Genomic DNA, 18236 nt, shown 5'->3' with positions numbered 1-18236 from the left:
GTATTTTGAGTCAATTTGGTGTGTGTGCTACTTGGAAGGTATCACACAGGCTGCTTGCAAATGATTTCCTTCAAGATATCATGAGGTGTGAGGCTGTTTTTTTTTAAAAAGGGATTGTTCATTCAAGTGAACAGGCCACATGGAAAAAAAATTAGAGGTGGACATAGCAAACTGCAGGACAGTGGAAGCAAACATTGTGGCACTATATTAAAATATTCAGATTTATTACATTAAAAGGTAATTATAATTGCAAATTACATGAGCAGGTAGTCATAGTAGGAAATAGAAACATTTGGTTATGAAGCTGATCCATTATCTGTCGTCAGCGGAGGATTAATGGCCATTGTTTGGCAAACGTATTGCACTGCATCATTAATAGATACGTGAGAGCAGAGTCTATATCTTAAAATTCTTATGCTGATTATAGAAGGTTTCACATACATGGTAAAATGCCACAGGTTATTATCTTGGGATCATAGAATCTCTACAACGTAGAAGTCATGCACCAGCCTGCTTCCCATGCACCATACACCGAACGCATAATCACAATCAAAAGGCAGAAACTATAGGCAGCGGAACAGTTCACTTATCTTGGTAGCACCCTCTTCCAAGCAGTGACCATTGATACAGAAGTTAACTGCAGAATAGCAAAGGCAAGTACTACTTTCGGTAGACTGTGCTCCACTGTATGGGAATGTCGAGGAATCAGCCCAGCATCAAAGCTGAAGGTCTACAGCGCCGCAGTATTCACTACCTTCCTGTATGCCTGTGAAATGTGGTCTGTGTATTGAAGGCACGCAAGACAGCTCAATCATTTCCACATGACTTGTCTTCACAGAATATTACGCACCAATGGCAAGACAAAGTACCAGACACTGAAGTTCTCTCTGGAGCAAGTCTACCATCAGTCCACACACTGCTGATGAGAGCGCAGATCCGGTGGGCAGGTCATATCATCCGTATGTCTGACATACCCAAGCTCCTTTTTGGGGAACTCTCTGCTGGAAGGTGCTTGCATGGAGGGCAGAAGAAATGTTTCAAAGACACACACAAGGCCTCCTTGAAGTCGCTTGACGTAGACACGACCACTTGGGAAACACTGGCACAAAGCCGCCCTACCTGGCGCTGCCTCATCCACAAAGGCTGTTAAGCTTATGAAGCAAGGTGTATTGCTGAAGCACAACTTAAGCGTGAGCTGCGCAAGTTCAGAGCCGCCAGCACAACAACCACAGTGTCTACACAAGTCTGTCCAATATGTGCCAGGACATTCCGAGCCCGAATTGGCCTGATTGGTCATCTTCGGAAACACTGCAGCCAGCCTCAGAATGACTAATGGTGTCGAGGTCCTCATTGATGACAATGGACGAACAACGAACAACAACGTAGAAGGTCATTTGACCCATCGAGTCCACAATCTCACTCAAGCCCTATCCCTGCAACCCTACGTATTTACCCATCTAATCCCCTGATGCGAGGGGCAATTTAGCGTGGCCAATCCACCTAACCTACACATCTTTAGACTGTGGGAGGAAACCAGAGCCCCCGGAGAAAACTCACGCAGACACAGGGAGAACATACAAACTCCTCTTTTTTACATCCGCAGGCGATTTGGTCCGCCTTGTTGACCAACAAGGGGCATACACGCGGTGGGTCGTGCGAGGGCTGCTCTGGGATCTTGCTTCAAGAGTTGCCTAGTGCTTGTACGCTTGAACTGGACCAATTGACAGGCAACACAACAGCTCAGTGACTATCACTGTTTGCTGTGCAGTTACAGGGACCCGGGTTGGATCTCCGACTTGGGTCGGTGTCTGTAGGTGTTTGCACATTCTCCCCGTGCTTGCATGGGTTGTCTCCGGGTGCTCCAGTTTCCTCCCACACCCCAAAAACGTGCCTCTAGGCTGATTGGTGTTAATAAATTGTCCCTAAATTGGATCTCCCTTAATCTGGCGCAATATAATTCTCTAAATTTGCACCCCTTTATTGTGGAGTCCATGAGATGTAGACAAAAGTCGTATGTAGAAGGAGGATTGGAATGAGGCACTCACTGAGTGTTAAAATGGGCGGCGGGGGCTTGTAGGGCCGAAGGGCCTGTTTCCTGTGCTGTGTTGTTCTTTGTTCCACAAAGTCACTTGAGACCAGAATTGAGCACGCGGCAGCAGTGCTTGCATGCTATACAGACAAAACATACCATTCATCAAGAAGGAAACGAAACAGTGCAGAATGTAGTGTTATAGTCATGGCTAGGGTGTAAGAAAGATAACTTAATGAAAGGTAAGTCTGTTCAAAAGTCTGATATCAGCAGGGAAGAAGCTATTATTGAGTTGATTGGCATGTGACCTCAGACTTTTGTATCTTTTTCCCAAAAGAAGAAGGTGGAAGAGAGAATGTCCGAGCTGCGTGGGGTCCTTAATTATGCTGGCTGCTTTGCTGAGGCAGCGGGAAGTGTAGACACAGTCAGTGGATGGGAGGCTGGTTTGCATGATGGGTTGGGCTACATTCACAACGGTTTGTGGTTCTGATTTTAATGCTCGTAACTTTCCAAATTCCTTTTGTAATTATCTCTGCCTAAATTCTAACTTGCATCATATCTCTGAATACCCATCTTACCCATGCAACTGTCTTAATGCTTTTTAAAGGACAAAATTGTACGCGCCTCTACTACTAGCTCTGTTAGCTTGTTCCAGACACAGAGAGAGAGGGGTAGAGAGAGAAAAAGAGAGTCAGAGACATGAGGGACAGTGAGAGAGAGGCAGAGAGCGAGAAAGAGTCAGAGACAGACAGAGAGGGTCAGTGAAAGAGAGGCAGAGAGCGAGAAAGTCAGAGAGAAAGAGAGTCAGAGACAGACAGAGAGGGTCAGTGAGAGAGAGGCAGAGAGAGAGAAAGTCGGAGAGAAAGAGAGTCAGTGACAGAGAGAAACGGAGGGGCAGTGAGAGAAAGAGAGTCAGCGATGGAGAGAGGCAGTGAGAGACAGGCAAAGAGAGAGAAAGTTGAGAGAAAGAGAGAGGCAGAGAGAGAGGGAGAGACCGAGAGAGAAAAAGAGAGAGGGGCAGAGACAGAGATTGAGAGGAGAGGGACAAATGAAACAAATCCTCTGATGAGTTTTGAATATTAGTGATGTCTGAGCAGAGGACAAATGGTTTAGAGAATGACTGTTCATCTGCTTCTGGATGTCAGGTTGCTGCTTTATAAAACTCTGCTCAGGCTGCACTTGAGAGTCTCGCGTTTGATTCTGGTCACCACATCACAGGGAAGGATGTGCCGGCTTTGGAGAGGGTGCAGAAGAGGTTTCCCAGGAATACTGTCTGGATTAGAGGGTGGGAGTGATAAGGAGAAGCTGGACAAACTCGGGCTGTTATCTCTGGAGCAGAGAAGACCTGATGGAGGTGTATAAGATTATGAGGGACATGGACAGAGTGGATAGGGAGCAGCTGTTCCCCTGAGTTGAAGGGAATGTCACGGGGTGGGGACCAGAGAGTCAAGGTGAGGGGGGAGAGACTAGATCTATTACTCTGAAGTTCTGCCTTTTGAGAATATATCTTTCTCTGGAAACCTTTGTCTAGAGCTGTGACCGGAGGTGTTAAAAGTCTGGAAATCCAACATCCGCGTGGGCATATTGGTCTTTATTGCTTACTGGTTCTGAAGAAGCGGTTTACGTCTGTGAGGAAATACTGATAAATTGGAACAACAGAGATAGCTTGCTGTTAAAAATTGCGCTTTGTCATGTTTAAGTAGTTTAACTGGTGAAAGTGAGGCTAATTCTTTTTCTTATATGATAACTCATTTGGAGTATTGTGCGCAGTTCTGGTCGCCTCACTATAGGAAAGATGTAGAAGCTATTGAAAGGGTGCAGAGGAGATTTACAAGGATGTTGCCTGGACTGGGAGGCATGCCTTATGAAGTTAGGTTGAGGGAGCTGGGACTCTTTTCCCTGGAGAGACGAAGGTTGAGAGGCGACCTGATAGAAGTTTACAAAATGTTGAGAGGGATAGATAGGGTGGACTCTCAGAGGCTATTTCCCCGGTTTGAAATGGTCGCTACGAGAGGACACAGATTTAAGGTGCGGGGAGGGAGGTTCAGAAGTGATGTTAGGGGTAAGTTTTTCACTCAGAGGGTGGTGAGTGAATGGAATCGGCTGCCGTCAGTGGTGGTGGAGGCGAACTCCCTGGGGTCTTTTAAAAGACTTCTGGATGAGTATATGGGGTTTAATGAGATTGAGGGTTATAGATAGGTCTGTAGGTTGGTAGGTGATGTGGTCGGTGCAACTTGTGGGCCGAAGGGCCTGTTTGTGCTGTAGTGTTCTATGTTCTATGTTCTATGTTCTATGTTCCGTTCACTCATCACCACTTTGTTCACTGAGTCTCAATGACTCTAGTCCAGCAATACTTCAAACTTAAAATTTTTCTCTTCATGTTCTCATCCCTCCATGACCCCGTTTCCCCACCATTGTCTTAACTTCCTCCAGACTTAGAACTGTTTGTGAACTGTGCTCCTCCAGCTCTGACCCCTTGTGCATCCTCTACTTCCTTCACTTCATTTTTGGTGGTTGTGCCTTCAATTGTCCAGGCTCTTGAGCACTAGCATTCCCTCCCTAAATTTCCCTCCCTCCCCTCCTTTATCCTGTGCTTATAATGTACCTCTGACCAAGTGTTGGTAATATCTCCTAAATCCTCCTCTGTGGGTCTGTTAATTGTTATTAGCATGAATGAAGTTGTGGTGGTTGACGCTTTTAGTACTGTTACTCCACACAGGTCGCTGCCTTTAGAAGACGCAAATGCTTATGGAAGCTTAGTGTGTTGCCTTTGGTTATAAAACTGTTGTTTTTCATTGACAGCCAATGTTGAGTTGATTTGAGAATGATATGCTCCTTTAACAATTTTTTATAACCTCTAATGGCAGCAGTTGTTACTATTATGGACATGAGGGGGGTTAATTTAAACAGCCTTGATTTCTCCTCCCATCACCTGTCTGCAACCAGATGTTTTGAATTGTTTCCAACTTTACAAGTGGAAGTGAGCTTTCCAACCCATGATTTTGGTGTGATTCCAATTTCCTATTAGTAACTCCACAGCAAACTCGAGGGTTAATTTATTTGAACACACTCGAAACACAGTGAGAGGGGGTGGGGGTTGGTTGCTACATTCCATAAGAACATAAGAAATAGGAGCAGGAGTAGGCCATCTAGCCCCTCGAGCCTGCCCCGCCACTCAATAAGATCATGGCTGAACTGTCGTGGCTCAGTTCCACATTCCCGCCCTCTCCCCATAACCCTTAATCCCCTTGCCTATCAAAAACCTATCAACCTGCGTCTTAAAAATATTGAGCGAGGCAGCCTCCACCACTTCAACGAGCAGAGAATTCCAGAGATTCACCACCCTTTGAGTGAAGAAGTTCCTCCTCAACTCCGTTCTAAACTGCCCCCCCTTTATCCTGAGGCTGTGCCCTCTAGTCCTACTGTCCTTTCTGAGCGGGAAGAGCCTCTCCATCTCTATCCTATCCATCCCATTCAACATCTTATACGTCTCAATGAGATCTCCCCTCATTCTTCTAAACTCCAACGAATACAAGCCCAGTCTACTCAGCCTCTCCTCATAGTTCAACCCCCTCAACTCCAGAATCAGCCTAGTAAACGTCCTCTGCACTCCCTCCAAGGCCAAAATATCCTTGCGTAAGTGCGGCGACCAAAACTGCACACAGTACTCCAGCTGCGGCCTCACCAGTGCCCTATACAGCTGCAGCAAGACCTCCCTACTTTTATATTCAATCCCCCTCGCGATGAAGGCCAACATCCCATTCGCCTTCCTGACCACCTGCTGCACCTGCAGACTGAGTTTTTGTGACTCATGCACAAGGACCCCGAGGTTCCTCTGCACCGTCGCCTGCTGCAGTTTTTCGCCACGTATGTAATAGCCCTTCCTACCATTATTCCTACCAAAGTGGACAACCTCACATTTGCCAACATTAAATTCCATTTGCCAGTTCCTGGCCCATTCGCCCAGCCTATCTAGATCCTTCTGCAGACTCTACACATCCTCTGCACAATTTGCCGTTCCACCAATCTTGGTGTCATCAGCAAATTTCGACACCATACACTCGGTTCCCTCCTCCAGATCATCTATATAAATGGTAAATAGCTGAGGCCCCAGCACCGACCCCTGGGGCACTCCACTAGTCACCAACCGCCAATCCAAATAGCACCCATTGACCCCAACTCTCTGCCTCCTATTTGACAACCAATCCTCTATCCACGCTAACACCCTACCCCCAACTCCATGCCCCCTGACCTTCTGTAATAACCTCTTGTGAGGCACCTTGTCAAACACCTTCTGAAAATCAAGAAACACCACATCCACTGGCTCTCCTCTATCCACCGCCCTAGACACATCCTCATAGAACTCCAATAAATTCGTCAGACATGACTTCCCCTTAACGAAACCGTGCTGCGCCTGCTCTACCAAACAATTCTCCTCAAGGTGCCTCGCTATTTTCTCCTTGATCACGGATTCTAACATTTTACCTACAACAGACGTTAAACTAACCGGCCTATAATTTCCCGCCTTTTGCCTGGCACCCTTCTTAAACAACGGCGTAACATTACCCGTTTTCCACTATGCATTTGTACAGTAAAAGAGCAATAGAGAAAGAAAGATTCCACGGAAAAAATAAATATTCTTTCACTTGGGTCCAGAATCAAAGACAAATACTTTATTCCTTTAAAGAGGTTGGCAGGTTAAAAACCAATGCTAGGTTATTCACTTTTCCAGTTGAGATGACTTCCATTGTGAGATAGGCATGCAGAGATGAATTAGTCTTGTAGATGATGTTACAGAGCTTCTGATAAAAATGTTGTAGATGCGGAGGTGCAGGGGGCAGATATTCAGACCTGGACTGAACCCCTTTTCTGTGCTGCTTGCAGATAGTAAGAATGGCAGACTGAGGTTTTTTAGTACCACAAGGCAATGTTACTGGTTTTACCAGCTCGGGGTCATGGCACATGACTCTCCACTTTGACTTTGACCAAGGGTGTGAATCCCTTTATCTGGGTCCCTGAGATAGTTAATGTTCCAACCATTAAGCACTGAAGGAAGGACTAAGGACCTTAGTCCTAACAGGTGAATTGGATCCAGTTGGCTAGGCTTGACTGATGAAATTTAGGCAACCTTTAGAGTTCCCTTTGAATTTAGCCTCTACAGCCCACGCAGGGTTATTAGGATTTCTTTAGAGATAATGAAATATCAATTTCTTCAGAACTACCATGTTAGCTAGTTTTGTTTGAGGATCACAGTCAAACATAGCTTCAGCTATTTTAATAAGTGTCTTCATTCAGGTATTTGAAATTTTAGAAATTAGTCAGGAGGCTTTATAAAAAGTATGGAGTCAGATCTTAGCTCCCTGACATTACTCTTTGCATCTGCGTCATTAATGTTCAAAGTGTTCAATATTATAAATGATCAGGGTCCTTGCATGAGGAAGAATGGCAACAACATCTTAGTAGATGATGATTACTTTGGCATCTACCCATACATAGTGGCTGCTATTGTCTCTTATATTGAAATCCTATAAGTTTGAATACAATTTTTCGATACAAATTGTTAAATCACAAGTTTGAATAAATCTGGAACCTTCTTACCCTGTGACATGTTATAATTTTCACTTTGAAATGTACTTCTCCACTGATTTCTGTTTTATTTCCTATGTAGGACAGGGAAGGAAGGTCAGCCGAGGGAGTATTATACATTGGATTCCATATTATTTCTGCTTAACAATGTGCATCTTTCTCATCCTGTATATGTGCGGCGTGCTGCAGTAAGTATCCTGCATTTGTTGTAAATTTAAAATAAGGTTTTGGATCAAAATGTTAAATTCAAATTGTGTATTCACATGTGGGACATGCAACAGTTATTGTTGGGAATTCATTGCTCAGAAATGAACGAACAGATGTCTGTGTAAAGTCATTATTGATGGCATACAGATGAATGAACATCACTTTGTTCGGAACTTGTGTCATGCTTGCCACCTAATTAAAACTTAAAGCCTCTCCAAGTTCTAATAGCTGTGTCCTAACTTTATCAATTCCTATTTAATCATCACCCCTGTGCTTACTGGCCTTCATTAGCAGTAAGCATTATTATTAAGCAATAGCTCAATTTTATAATTCTCATTGTTGTTTTCAGAATGCTCTGTGGCCTTTCCTCTCATTTTTGTAATTTCAACTGGTTCTACCACACTCCGAAATGTCTGCAATCTTGCAACTCTGACTTCTTGCACATCTTCCAATTTTAATTGTTCCTCATTTGCTCGCTATGTCTTCAGTTGCCAAGGCTTTAACTCTGGATACTGTAGATGCTAGAAATCTGAAACAAAAGCAGAAAATACTCAAGTCAGGCAGAATCTGTGGGGCGAAACAGAGTTATGAAAGGTCATCAACCTGAAGCATTTACTCTTTTCCCTCCACAACTGTTCACGACCCGAATATTTCCAGCATTTTCTGTTTTAATTCCAAAACCCTGGAGTCTCACAATAGACTTCTCTGTCTCATTAGTTTTCTCTCCTCCTTTAGGATGGTCCTTTAAATCTATCTGTTTGATCAAGCTATTGTTCATCTGCCTTAATACCCTCCTCGTTGCATAGTTTTTGTTTGATAATGCTCCTCTGAAGTGTCTTATGCATTTTACTATATAAATGCAAGCAGCTTGCAGCAACGAATATATCCTTCATTTTTTCCAGTGTTTGGAAATTCTGAACCAGTGTTTTCCACAAGAAAAGCAGAGCATGTCTAGGCCTAAACCGTGCAAGTAACTACAAGGAATAACTTCTGGTGCTTGATGTGAAAATAGATGTACTTTACTGGGTGCGTGAAGTGTGAATGCAAAAGGATAAAAAAAATACTGAGCTGTGATACGATAGGGAAGCAAAAGAGAATGAGAGAAACACGAAGCAAATGGGAAGCCTATTAAACATTAAAACTGTTATCATATCGAGCTTGGTCGTAGGCTTACATTGTAATTGCTTTATTCAATTGAAGGAATTTTGTTAGTAGTTCATATGCAACCCTCTTCTTCCTATTCCTGTGGAAGTTTAAGTAGCTCATCAGAATTTTTTGATATGTTGTTTCTTCTTTGGTGGAGAAGGGTGAAGCATAAAGCAGGATATAGGAAAGGAACTAAAGGAAATATGGATGGCAATAACAATAAACAAACAAATATTTGAAGTTATTTTTCTTTTTGGATACTTGGATTATTTATCCTCAAATATAAGGATAGAAATATGTTTTAAAATAGAGGAAAATGTTGGGAAGGGAATCAATCTGTAATGTTCTTCAAAACTGAAGAATTAAGTCCAAATTTTCTTGAGCTGTGTAATTGCTTTATTGAACTTGCCCACTTTCCTCCTAAACACTTGAATGTTTTGATTCCTTCATTGGGTAAAGCAGCATGCACCCTGGCCACCACCTTTTGGTACTTCATCTCGAGCAGTATTTCACGTGAGCCTTGATGATGAATATTGGCAGGTTGTTTGATTGAGGGTGTATTGTTATTGAGGAAAGTTCTGTTCACAGATCCTCACCTCTGGCTGGGATGGAAATCCTGCTCAATTTCCCCATCCCAACTGAGAGATGCTTTGAGCGATTCTGCTGCCTATGATGCCACACTATTTCATGTAACAGCACAGATCAGAGCTTGATCATTGATAGAAACAAGAACGGAATGATTTTAAAATTAATTTAAGATGTGGGCATCGCCAGCATTTATTGCCCATCCCTAGTTGGCCTTGTGAAGGTAAGCTGCCTTATTGAACTGTTGCAATCCCTTATAATGTAAGAATATGCATTGTGCTGTTTGGTAGGGACTTCCAGGATTTTGATCCCAGGACAGTGGAGACTAAGTCAGAGTAACTGGTTCAGAGTTCAGAATTATTGGTACAAGAAGGAATTAATTAGTACAAATCGCATCAATAATTGGTCAACATCAAAAGAGCTCATTTGCTTTTCAGTATTTTCTGACAGTGTACTGTAGATGTGTTTTATTTGGATCTTTGCGAAAAATACAAACTTTTGCTTTGAAGGTCTCTGAAAATAAAGAATAATGACCAAAGATGAGAGGCAAAGTTATGTAATTTCCCTTCCATCTTGTCTCCTCATCTGAAAGTCATACCAAACTGAACCAAAATGACATCCACGTCCACTTTTTTCAGTGCAGAGTGCTGAGTAATAATTGCGTACAGGGTTCCTGGCCCTTGTTTCTTTCCTTCGTCCCATTTGTCAAGTCTGTCAATACTGAGAGCATTTGGAAAGCTCCAACACAACCTTGGCTGAGATCAGTTAATAGGACTGATCAGGAGATTAGGTGGTGCTGCTTTGTACACCAAGTACAGATGCCATTTGGTGCATTTACGTGTAGGATTGGGCTAGATGATTTGGCCTGTCAAACTTATTTTGCCATTCAGTTAAGTTCATGGCTGCTTGTGTCTCAAATCCATCCACCTGCTTTGGCTCCATATCTTTTATATCCTTGAGTAACAAAAATATATTGACCTCAAATTTAAAATTATTAATTACGATAGAATTGACTTTTGTCCCACCCTTATACCACCCTTTGGATAAGAAAAAAATCCTATCTCATCTCTTTGAAAGCCCTGGCTCATAATGATCATCTGCCTGTGCTAAATTCTCTGCCAATTCGTTCCAAAATCTTGAAACGCTGAATCAAATGACACTGTACCCATTTCTCCCTTCTAGGGAATACAAACTTAGTTTATGTAATCTCCTCTTATGTTTGGAGTCCTTATACATTCAGGCAAATCTGTGCTGCAATCCTTCTGATGCTTATGTATCCTTTTAAGGTGTGGTGCCCAGAACTGTGTGTGGCAAAACTTCACTTTAAATTCTAGCCTTTTAGTTATAAACACTAATATTCCTTTAACCTTGATTATTTTTTGTATCTGCATCTAATATTTTATGATTTCTACATGAACCCTAAATCTCCACTTTCCTAGCTTTTCACCATTTAATTAATATTCGGATCTATCCTCCTGTGATCCAAAAATAACTATTGAAATTTACTTGCCATGGTTCTGCCCAATTATTTAATCTATAAATATCTCTGTGCTCCTGTTTGCACTACTTACTAAGTTTTTGTATATTTGGCAATCGAGGATATATGGCTGTCTTGTGTTATCTAAGACATTGATAAACCCAGTGAATTGTTGAGGCCCAGCACAGATCTTTGTGGGGCCCAAGTTACCACTTCCAATTCAAGTACAATCTCATTGTCCCATTTGTCTTACAGCACCTAACCAAATCAATAATTTGCCTTTAATTCTTGTGATTTTAATGTTATCTAACAGTCTCTTGTGTGGAACTCTATCGAATGCTTTTGGAAGCCCATATAAATTACATCCAAGAACCAGTTTGCTGTTTCCCTCTTTAGTTACTCCCACAAAAAATTCAGTTTGATTTGTTCGACCAATCTACTGCAAGTTCATGTTGGCTGTCTAATCACTCTGTCCTAACTTCCCCAGGACAAATGTTACACAACTGGTCTATGATTACTTCTCTCATCTTTTTAACTAATAGAAATACATTTGCAATTTTTTAATCTAAAGGGACTGTTCCTGAATCATGGAAGTTTTGGAACGTTGTGGCTTAAAGCATCTACAATTTCCAAATCTTACTTTTAAAAACTTGTGTTGGAAACCATCAGTTCCTGGGGATTTGTCAGTCTTTGGTGTCTTTTTTTTCCAATAATGTTTGCTTGCTTACATTAACCTCAGTTAGTTCCAGTCCTTGGATTTATTATTAATTTCTTTGATATGTCAAGTATATTATCCATTGTTAGTTACATGTACCACCCTTGTAATGTATTGTGATGTTCACACAGTCTCATGGGGTGGTTAGCGATAGTTTCAGATGCATAATTTTTCCCAGTTGCACAGTTATTAAGCTGAAGGGTAGGAATGAATGAGCCTGCAATACTGTTGTCTATCTGGCAGACAGTGCATTCAAAGCCTTCATTTTAATATGTATTTTTATGTGGTATAGGAATGAAAAAAGGGAATAAACCAGTTTCATTTTGAAAGGCATCAGCAAACCTGTATTTGCTGTAATAATGCACACAGTTGAATCTTTTGTATAGTAAATGATTAAGTCAATGTATTTTACGTTGGCATTTTAAAAGAAAAATGTTATGTTTCATTTTTTTTAAAAATAGACCGAGAATATTCCTGTTGTTCGAAGGCCAGACAGAAAGGACCTTCTTAGCTACTTAAATGGTGAAACACGTAAGTATGACATGCTATAAAAGTCAATGTTCCTGACTGAATATTGACAAATTCCAGTAAAAGCGAGTAATTCAGGTTTAAAAGCAAGTGAGACCTCATCTATTGATATTTGAGATGAAAGAATCAATTTCTGAGAGCTACACTTCTCAATGGATCTTCTACAGGATTCAAATATACTACATTCTTATATTATTTGGAACCTGTAGACCGTTTTTGTGTTGAATACTGGAGTGCCGAGGTTGCTGCTCAGCGTGGCTGTAGGATGCTCCACCATCAGATCAGGAAAATGTAGTTGCTTTCCATTTTTGGTTTACTTTTGCTCCATTACTTGTTCTGTTGCTCCTGCTGGCCCTCTTGCTCTGCATGAAATCTATTGAGCATGTACAGAGAAGAATCTTTGCACACCCCTGCTGCTGCTTCAACAGAAACAGTTCATTTTCTGGTAGATTGTTCAAGTTATTGATGTGTGACTCCATATAGTATCATCAGCAGGTTATTCTGCTACAGGGAAATCACATCTACTTGAGACTCTTTCCCCATCTTGATGTTCACACATTAATGTCTGCTGAGACTTTCCTGTGTCGGCTGACTCAGTTGGCTGGGAACTTCAAAAGTTCAAAATTCATTCCTACTGCTTTACAGTTATCTAACGCGTGGAAAGGATCACTTAGAACTTCAGAATCTTGAGTGTAATCAAACTAATGATGTCCTAAGATTATCCACATGTGACCAAGGACTGATTTGCAGTAATCAACCTTGAACATGACGTTTAGTTTAGGTTATAGATCTATTGCAGCTTTGGCCCTAACCTGAACTGACAGAAGAAAGCAACTGATGTTTCTTGGTCTGATGGTCCATACATGGACGTAAGAACTGAATTTCACAGGTGAGATGAGTGTGACAGCACTTGACATCACACAAGCATTTGGCTAATTGTGAGATTAAGAAGACCTAGTAAAATCAAAGTTAGCAGGAAATATGGAGGTCAGTGGTGGGTGGAGGAGTATAATAGGGGAAGCCTCTCCACTGTTTGGAGTCATATCTGGCAAAAAGGAGGATGATTATGGTTATTGGCAGCCAATCATCTAACCATAGGACATTGCTACAGGAGTTCTTCAGGGTAGTGTTCTAGGCTCAGCCATCTTCAGCTGCTTCATCATGGATTTTCTATCCATCATAAAGTCAGAAGTATGGATGTTCATTGGTGATTGCACACTTTTCCAATTCAGTTCACGATTCCGCAGGTGCCAAAGTAGCATGACTGTGACAATATTTTGGGCTTTGGTTGATAAGTGGCAAACAAGATTGAGATACTTAAGGAGGAGGTGTCAGCAATTCTTGAGAATATGAAAATGGAGAAGTCCCCTGGGCCGGATGGGATTTACCCTAGGATTCTCTGGGAGGCGAGGGAGGAGATTGCAGAGCCTTTGGCTTTGATCTTCATGCCATCATTGGCTACAGGTATAGTGCTGGAAGACTGGAGGATAGCAAATGTTGTCCCTTTGTTCAAGAAGGAGAGTAGAGACCATCCTGGGAATTATAGACCAGTGAGCCTTACTTCTGTTGTTGGCAAAGTTTTGGAAAAAATTATAAAGGATAGGATTTATAATCATCTAGAGAGAAATAAATTGATTAGGGATAGTCAACATGGTTTTGTGAAGGGTAGGTCGTGCCTCACAAACCTTATCGAGCTTTTTGAAAAGGTGACCAAAGAGGTAGATAAGGGTAAGGCAGTTGACATGGTGTATGTGGATTTTAGCAAAGCGTTTGATAAGGTTCCCCATGGTAGGCTACTGCAGAAAATGCAGATGCATGGCATTGAGGGTGATTTAGCAGTTTGGATCAGGCATTGGCTAGCTGATAGAAGACAGAGGGTAGTGGTTGATGGGAATTATTCAACCTGGAGTTCAGTTACAAGTGGTGTACCTCGGATCTGTTTTGAGGCCACTGCTGTTTGTCATTTTTATAAATGACCTAGATGAGGGTGTAGAAGGATAGGTTAGTAAACTTGTTGACGACACCAAAGTCGGAGGAGTTGTAGACAGTGAGGATGGATGTTACAGTTTGCAGAAGGACATAGATAAGCTGCAGAGCTGGGCTGAGAGGTGGCAAATGGAGTTTAATGCGGAAAAGTGTGAGGTGATTCACTTTGGTAAGAGTGACAGGAGTACAGAATATAGGGCTAATGGAAGCACTCTTGGTAGTGTCGACGAACAGAGAGATCTCGGTGTACATGTGCATAGATCCCTGAAAGTTGGCACCCAGGTTGATAAGGTTGTTAAGAAGGCGTACGGTGTGTTAGCTTTTATTGGTAGAGGGATTGAATTTCGGAGCCGTGAGGTCATGTTGCAACTGGTCAAAACTCTGGTGCGACCGCAGTTGGAATATTGCGTACAGCTCTGGTCGCCGCATTATAAGAAGGATGTGGAGGCGTTGGAAAGGGTTCAGGAGGTTGACCAGGATGTTGCCTGGTATGGTGGAAAGGTCTTATGAGGAAAGGCTGAGTGACTTGAGGTTGTTTTCGTTAGAAAGAAGGTTGAGAGGTGGAGAGGGTTCAATAGGGTGGACAGTGAGAGCCTTTTTCCTCTCATGGTGACGGCTAACGCGAGAGGACATAGCTTTAAATTAAGGGGTGGTAATTATAGGACGAATGTCAGAGGTAGGTTCTTTCCTCAGAGGGTAGTAAGGGCATGGAATGCCCTGCCTGCAGCAGTTGTGGACTCGCCAACTTTAAGGGGTTCAAATGGTCAGTGGATAGGCATATGGATAACATTGGAATAGTTTAGGTTAGAGGGTCATTAGATTGGTTCGCGCAACATCGAGGGCCGAACGACCTGTACTGCGCTGTTATGTTCTAAGATTTATGCCACACTTCTGGGAGTTACCATTGACCAGAAATTTAGCAGGATGAACTTCTTCATTACTGCAAGAGGAAGTCAGAAACTGGAAATTCAGGTGCATCGTTTACCTGACTCTCCAATACCTGTCCACTATCCACATGGCACAGGTGTGATGGAATACGCTACAGTATTATATTATATTATATTATAATACATTGGTGAGGCCGCAGCTGGAGTACTGTGTACAGTTTTGGGCGCCGCACCTGCGCAAAGATATTTTGGCCTTGGAGGGAGTGCAGAGGAGGTTTACTAGGCTGATACCGGAGTTGAGGGGGTTGAGCTATGAGGAGAGGCTGAATAAACTGGGCTTGTACTCATTAGAGTTTAGAAGAATGAGGGGAGATCTCATTGAGACGTATAAGATGATGAATGGGATGGATAGGATAGAGGTGGAAAGACTCTTCCCGCTCAGAAAGGACAGTAGGACTAGGGGGCACAGCCTCAAGATAAAAGGGGGGTGGTTTAGAACGGAGTTGAGGAGGAACTTCTTCATTCAAAGGGTGGTGAATCTCTGGAATTCTCTGCCCGTTGAAGTGGTGGAGGCTGCCTCGCTAAATATTTTTAAGACGCGGGTTGATGGGTTTTTGATAGGAGAGGGGATTAAGGGTTATGGTGAGAGGGCGGGAAAGTGGAACTGAGCAGCGACAGATCAGCCATGATCTTATTGAATGGCGGGGCAGGCTCGAAGGGCTGGATGGCCTGCTCCTGCTCCTATTTCTTATGTTCTTATTATGTTATGTTCTTACAGTTGCCTGGTTGAATGCAGTTCCAACAACACTAAAGAACCTCAACCTCATCCAGAACAAAGTAACCCACTTGATTGGCAACCCATCTTAAACATTGACTCCCTCCACGACAGGTGCACAGTAGCTATGGTATATACCATATGGAGAATATATGCAACAACTTAAGGCTCCTTTGTACTTTCTAAACATGTGACTTTTATCCACTAGAAGAACAGGGACTGCATAGCCACACCACCGTGACGTGTTTCTCTCTAAGTCGCACTCATCCTAACTTGGAAATGTTTTGCCATTCCTTCACTGCCATTGGATCAAAAATCGCCCTAACTGATTTAGCTGAAGTTCTAATTGATGATGAAACTGTTTAAGCTTTCCAGAATGGCTGGAAGGACTAGATTTGGTCCCATGATTTATACTTTCAGTTAATGACATGTTCTTTTAGATAGCCTGCTTTGAAAGAAATGGAAATGACACAAGATCTACTATTTTATCCTATGTTCTGAGATGTGAAGGAATATACCCCATTGAAATTAAAATGTATTATTTTCTTCTTGAAGATATGACAATGTTATGTTATATTCACTTCCAAACCACTAATGTATAGACATTATATACTTCAGAAAGCTTAAATGTTCTACGAACACATGGAAAGAAAGGCATTTGATCTTAAAACTAACGTTTTATCCTATTATTGTAGGTCCATAACTCCAATACAATAATGGTGACATGGAAAATATGAACCACTCCCTTGTTTTTCCTATTTTTGTTAAAGTGCTTTTCGAATGTGTCATGTTTGCACTTCAGAGAAGTTTAAGATAATATAGTGTTGATCCAGTTTTGTACCTGACATTTCATGTTACTCGGTTTGTAATAGTGTTGCAATCAGGTTATTAATGAAGTAAGTTTTTCAGATATCATTAATGCAGCATAAAATTTTAATTGTCCCTAGTTTTTATGGGATAGCTGTGAGTGTTTGCTGTGAGAGAATTATTTGCTAACTTTTTTGGATGAATATTTTTGACGCCTGATCTTTCATTTTCCCAGCAACATCTGCAAGTATAGACAGAAGTGCCCCGCTAGAGATTGGTTTGCAACGCTCAACGCAAGGTATCTATGGTTTATTTTGTGGAGCTTTTGAAAAAATTTGCAGTAATAATCCACAAAACAAAATTCATTCTTTTGCATGTTTTTCTTGTTTGTTGTAAACCACCAGTAAAAAGAGCAGCTGAAGAAATATCATCAGAACTAAAGAAACCCAGGATAGAGGTAATTAGTTTGGACAATCTGGACTGATATCATTGTATAATTCCGAATACGAACTCCATGGATTAAGAAATTAATGGTAGATAGCACACCAGTAATAGTAAGATCATAAGAAATAGGAGCAGGGGCAGACTATTTGGCCCTATTTGGCCATTTAATGCAATTGTGACTAATCTTATCCTATTCTACTTTTCCTGCCCTCTCCTCAGATCCCTTGATTCCCTTAATTTATTTAAGTTATGAGAAACCCCTAACTGTCCATCTTGTTGATGCTACTTTCTTTCCACTTTTCACCTATTGAATGGTGACACCAATAATGGTGACCTTATCCTCCCAATTCTGTTCTATTCAGATTGACTTTCCCAATGCCTGCCCTGTCACAGTGACATTGCAAAAATTTGTATCCATCAAGTCTGGTGATTTAGAATGAGTTCTGTTAGTTGCTTAAGTTTTTTGCCTTTCTCAACTGAGATTGGTAATTAATACCAGATGGGTGAACATAAGAAATAGGAGCAGGAGTAGGCCATCTAGCCCTTCGAGCCATTCAATAAGATCATGGCTGATCTGTCGCGGCTCAGTTCCACCTTCCTGCCCTCTCCCCATAACCCTTAATCCCTGCAAAGCTAATGAGCATATATTGAAATGAGAGAAAATGAGGTGGCAAGAGTAAATCTATCACAGAGAAACTGCAAGTAAATGGATGAGTCAGCAGCACATGCTGAAAATTGCAGTTCTGCCTTTTATTCTTTCAAAAGACTTGTTGGTATTTAATGCAACTTGCCATCATTCACTTTCATCTATTCAGCAGCTTTAATATAGCAAGCATCTTTAGGTGATTTAGGGTGAAGAACAGTGTAATAAATAGGGGCAGCAGTGGGCCATGCAGTCTGCTTCATGGTTCAATAAGACTATAGTGATCTAATCTTTGTGTCAATTCCACTTTGCCTGCCTGTTGTGCACGATCCTTGATTCTCTTATTGGCCAAAAATCAGCCTTGAATATATTCAGCAACACAGCCTCCACAGATTTCACAAGTAGACAATTCAGTAATTAA

The 18236-nt window shown here is 41.8% G+C and overlaps 1 protein-coding gene across 1 annotated transcript in view; it reads left to right on the top strand.

Annotated features, from left to right (window-relative positions):
* cdc73 (cell division cycle 73, Paf1/RNA polymerase II complex component, homolog (S. cerevisiae)) overlaps positions 1-18236 on the top strand; it is a 338701-nt gene that overhangs the window by 24672 nt on the left and 295793 nt on the right. Inside the window, exons 2-5 of the mRNA XM_080195857.1 lie at positions 7698-7803; positions 12207-12276; positions 16964-17026; positions 17133-17185. Coding sequence (XP_080051983.1) covers positions 7698-7803; positions 12207-12276; positions 16964-17026; positions 17133-17185 — 292 coding nt within the window. The remainder of the gene's footprint in view (positions 1-7697; positions 7804-12206; positions 12277-16963; positions 17027-17132; positions 17186-18236) is intronic.

Source organism: Carcharhinus amblyrhynchos, chromosome 9 (assembly GCF_965287045.1).
Source record: "Carcharhinus amblyrhynchos chromosome 9, sCarAmb.v2.hapA, whole genome shotgun sequence".
Lineage (NCBI taxonomy): Eukaryota > Metazoa > Chordata > Chondrichthyes > Carcharhiniformes > Carcharhinidae > Carcharhinus > Carcharhinus amblyrhynchos.
Note: the sequence above shows the minus strand (reverse complement) of the source record. Positions and strands in the feature narration are given on the sequence as shown.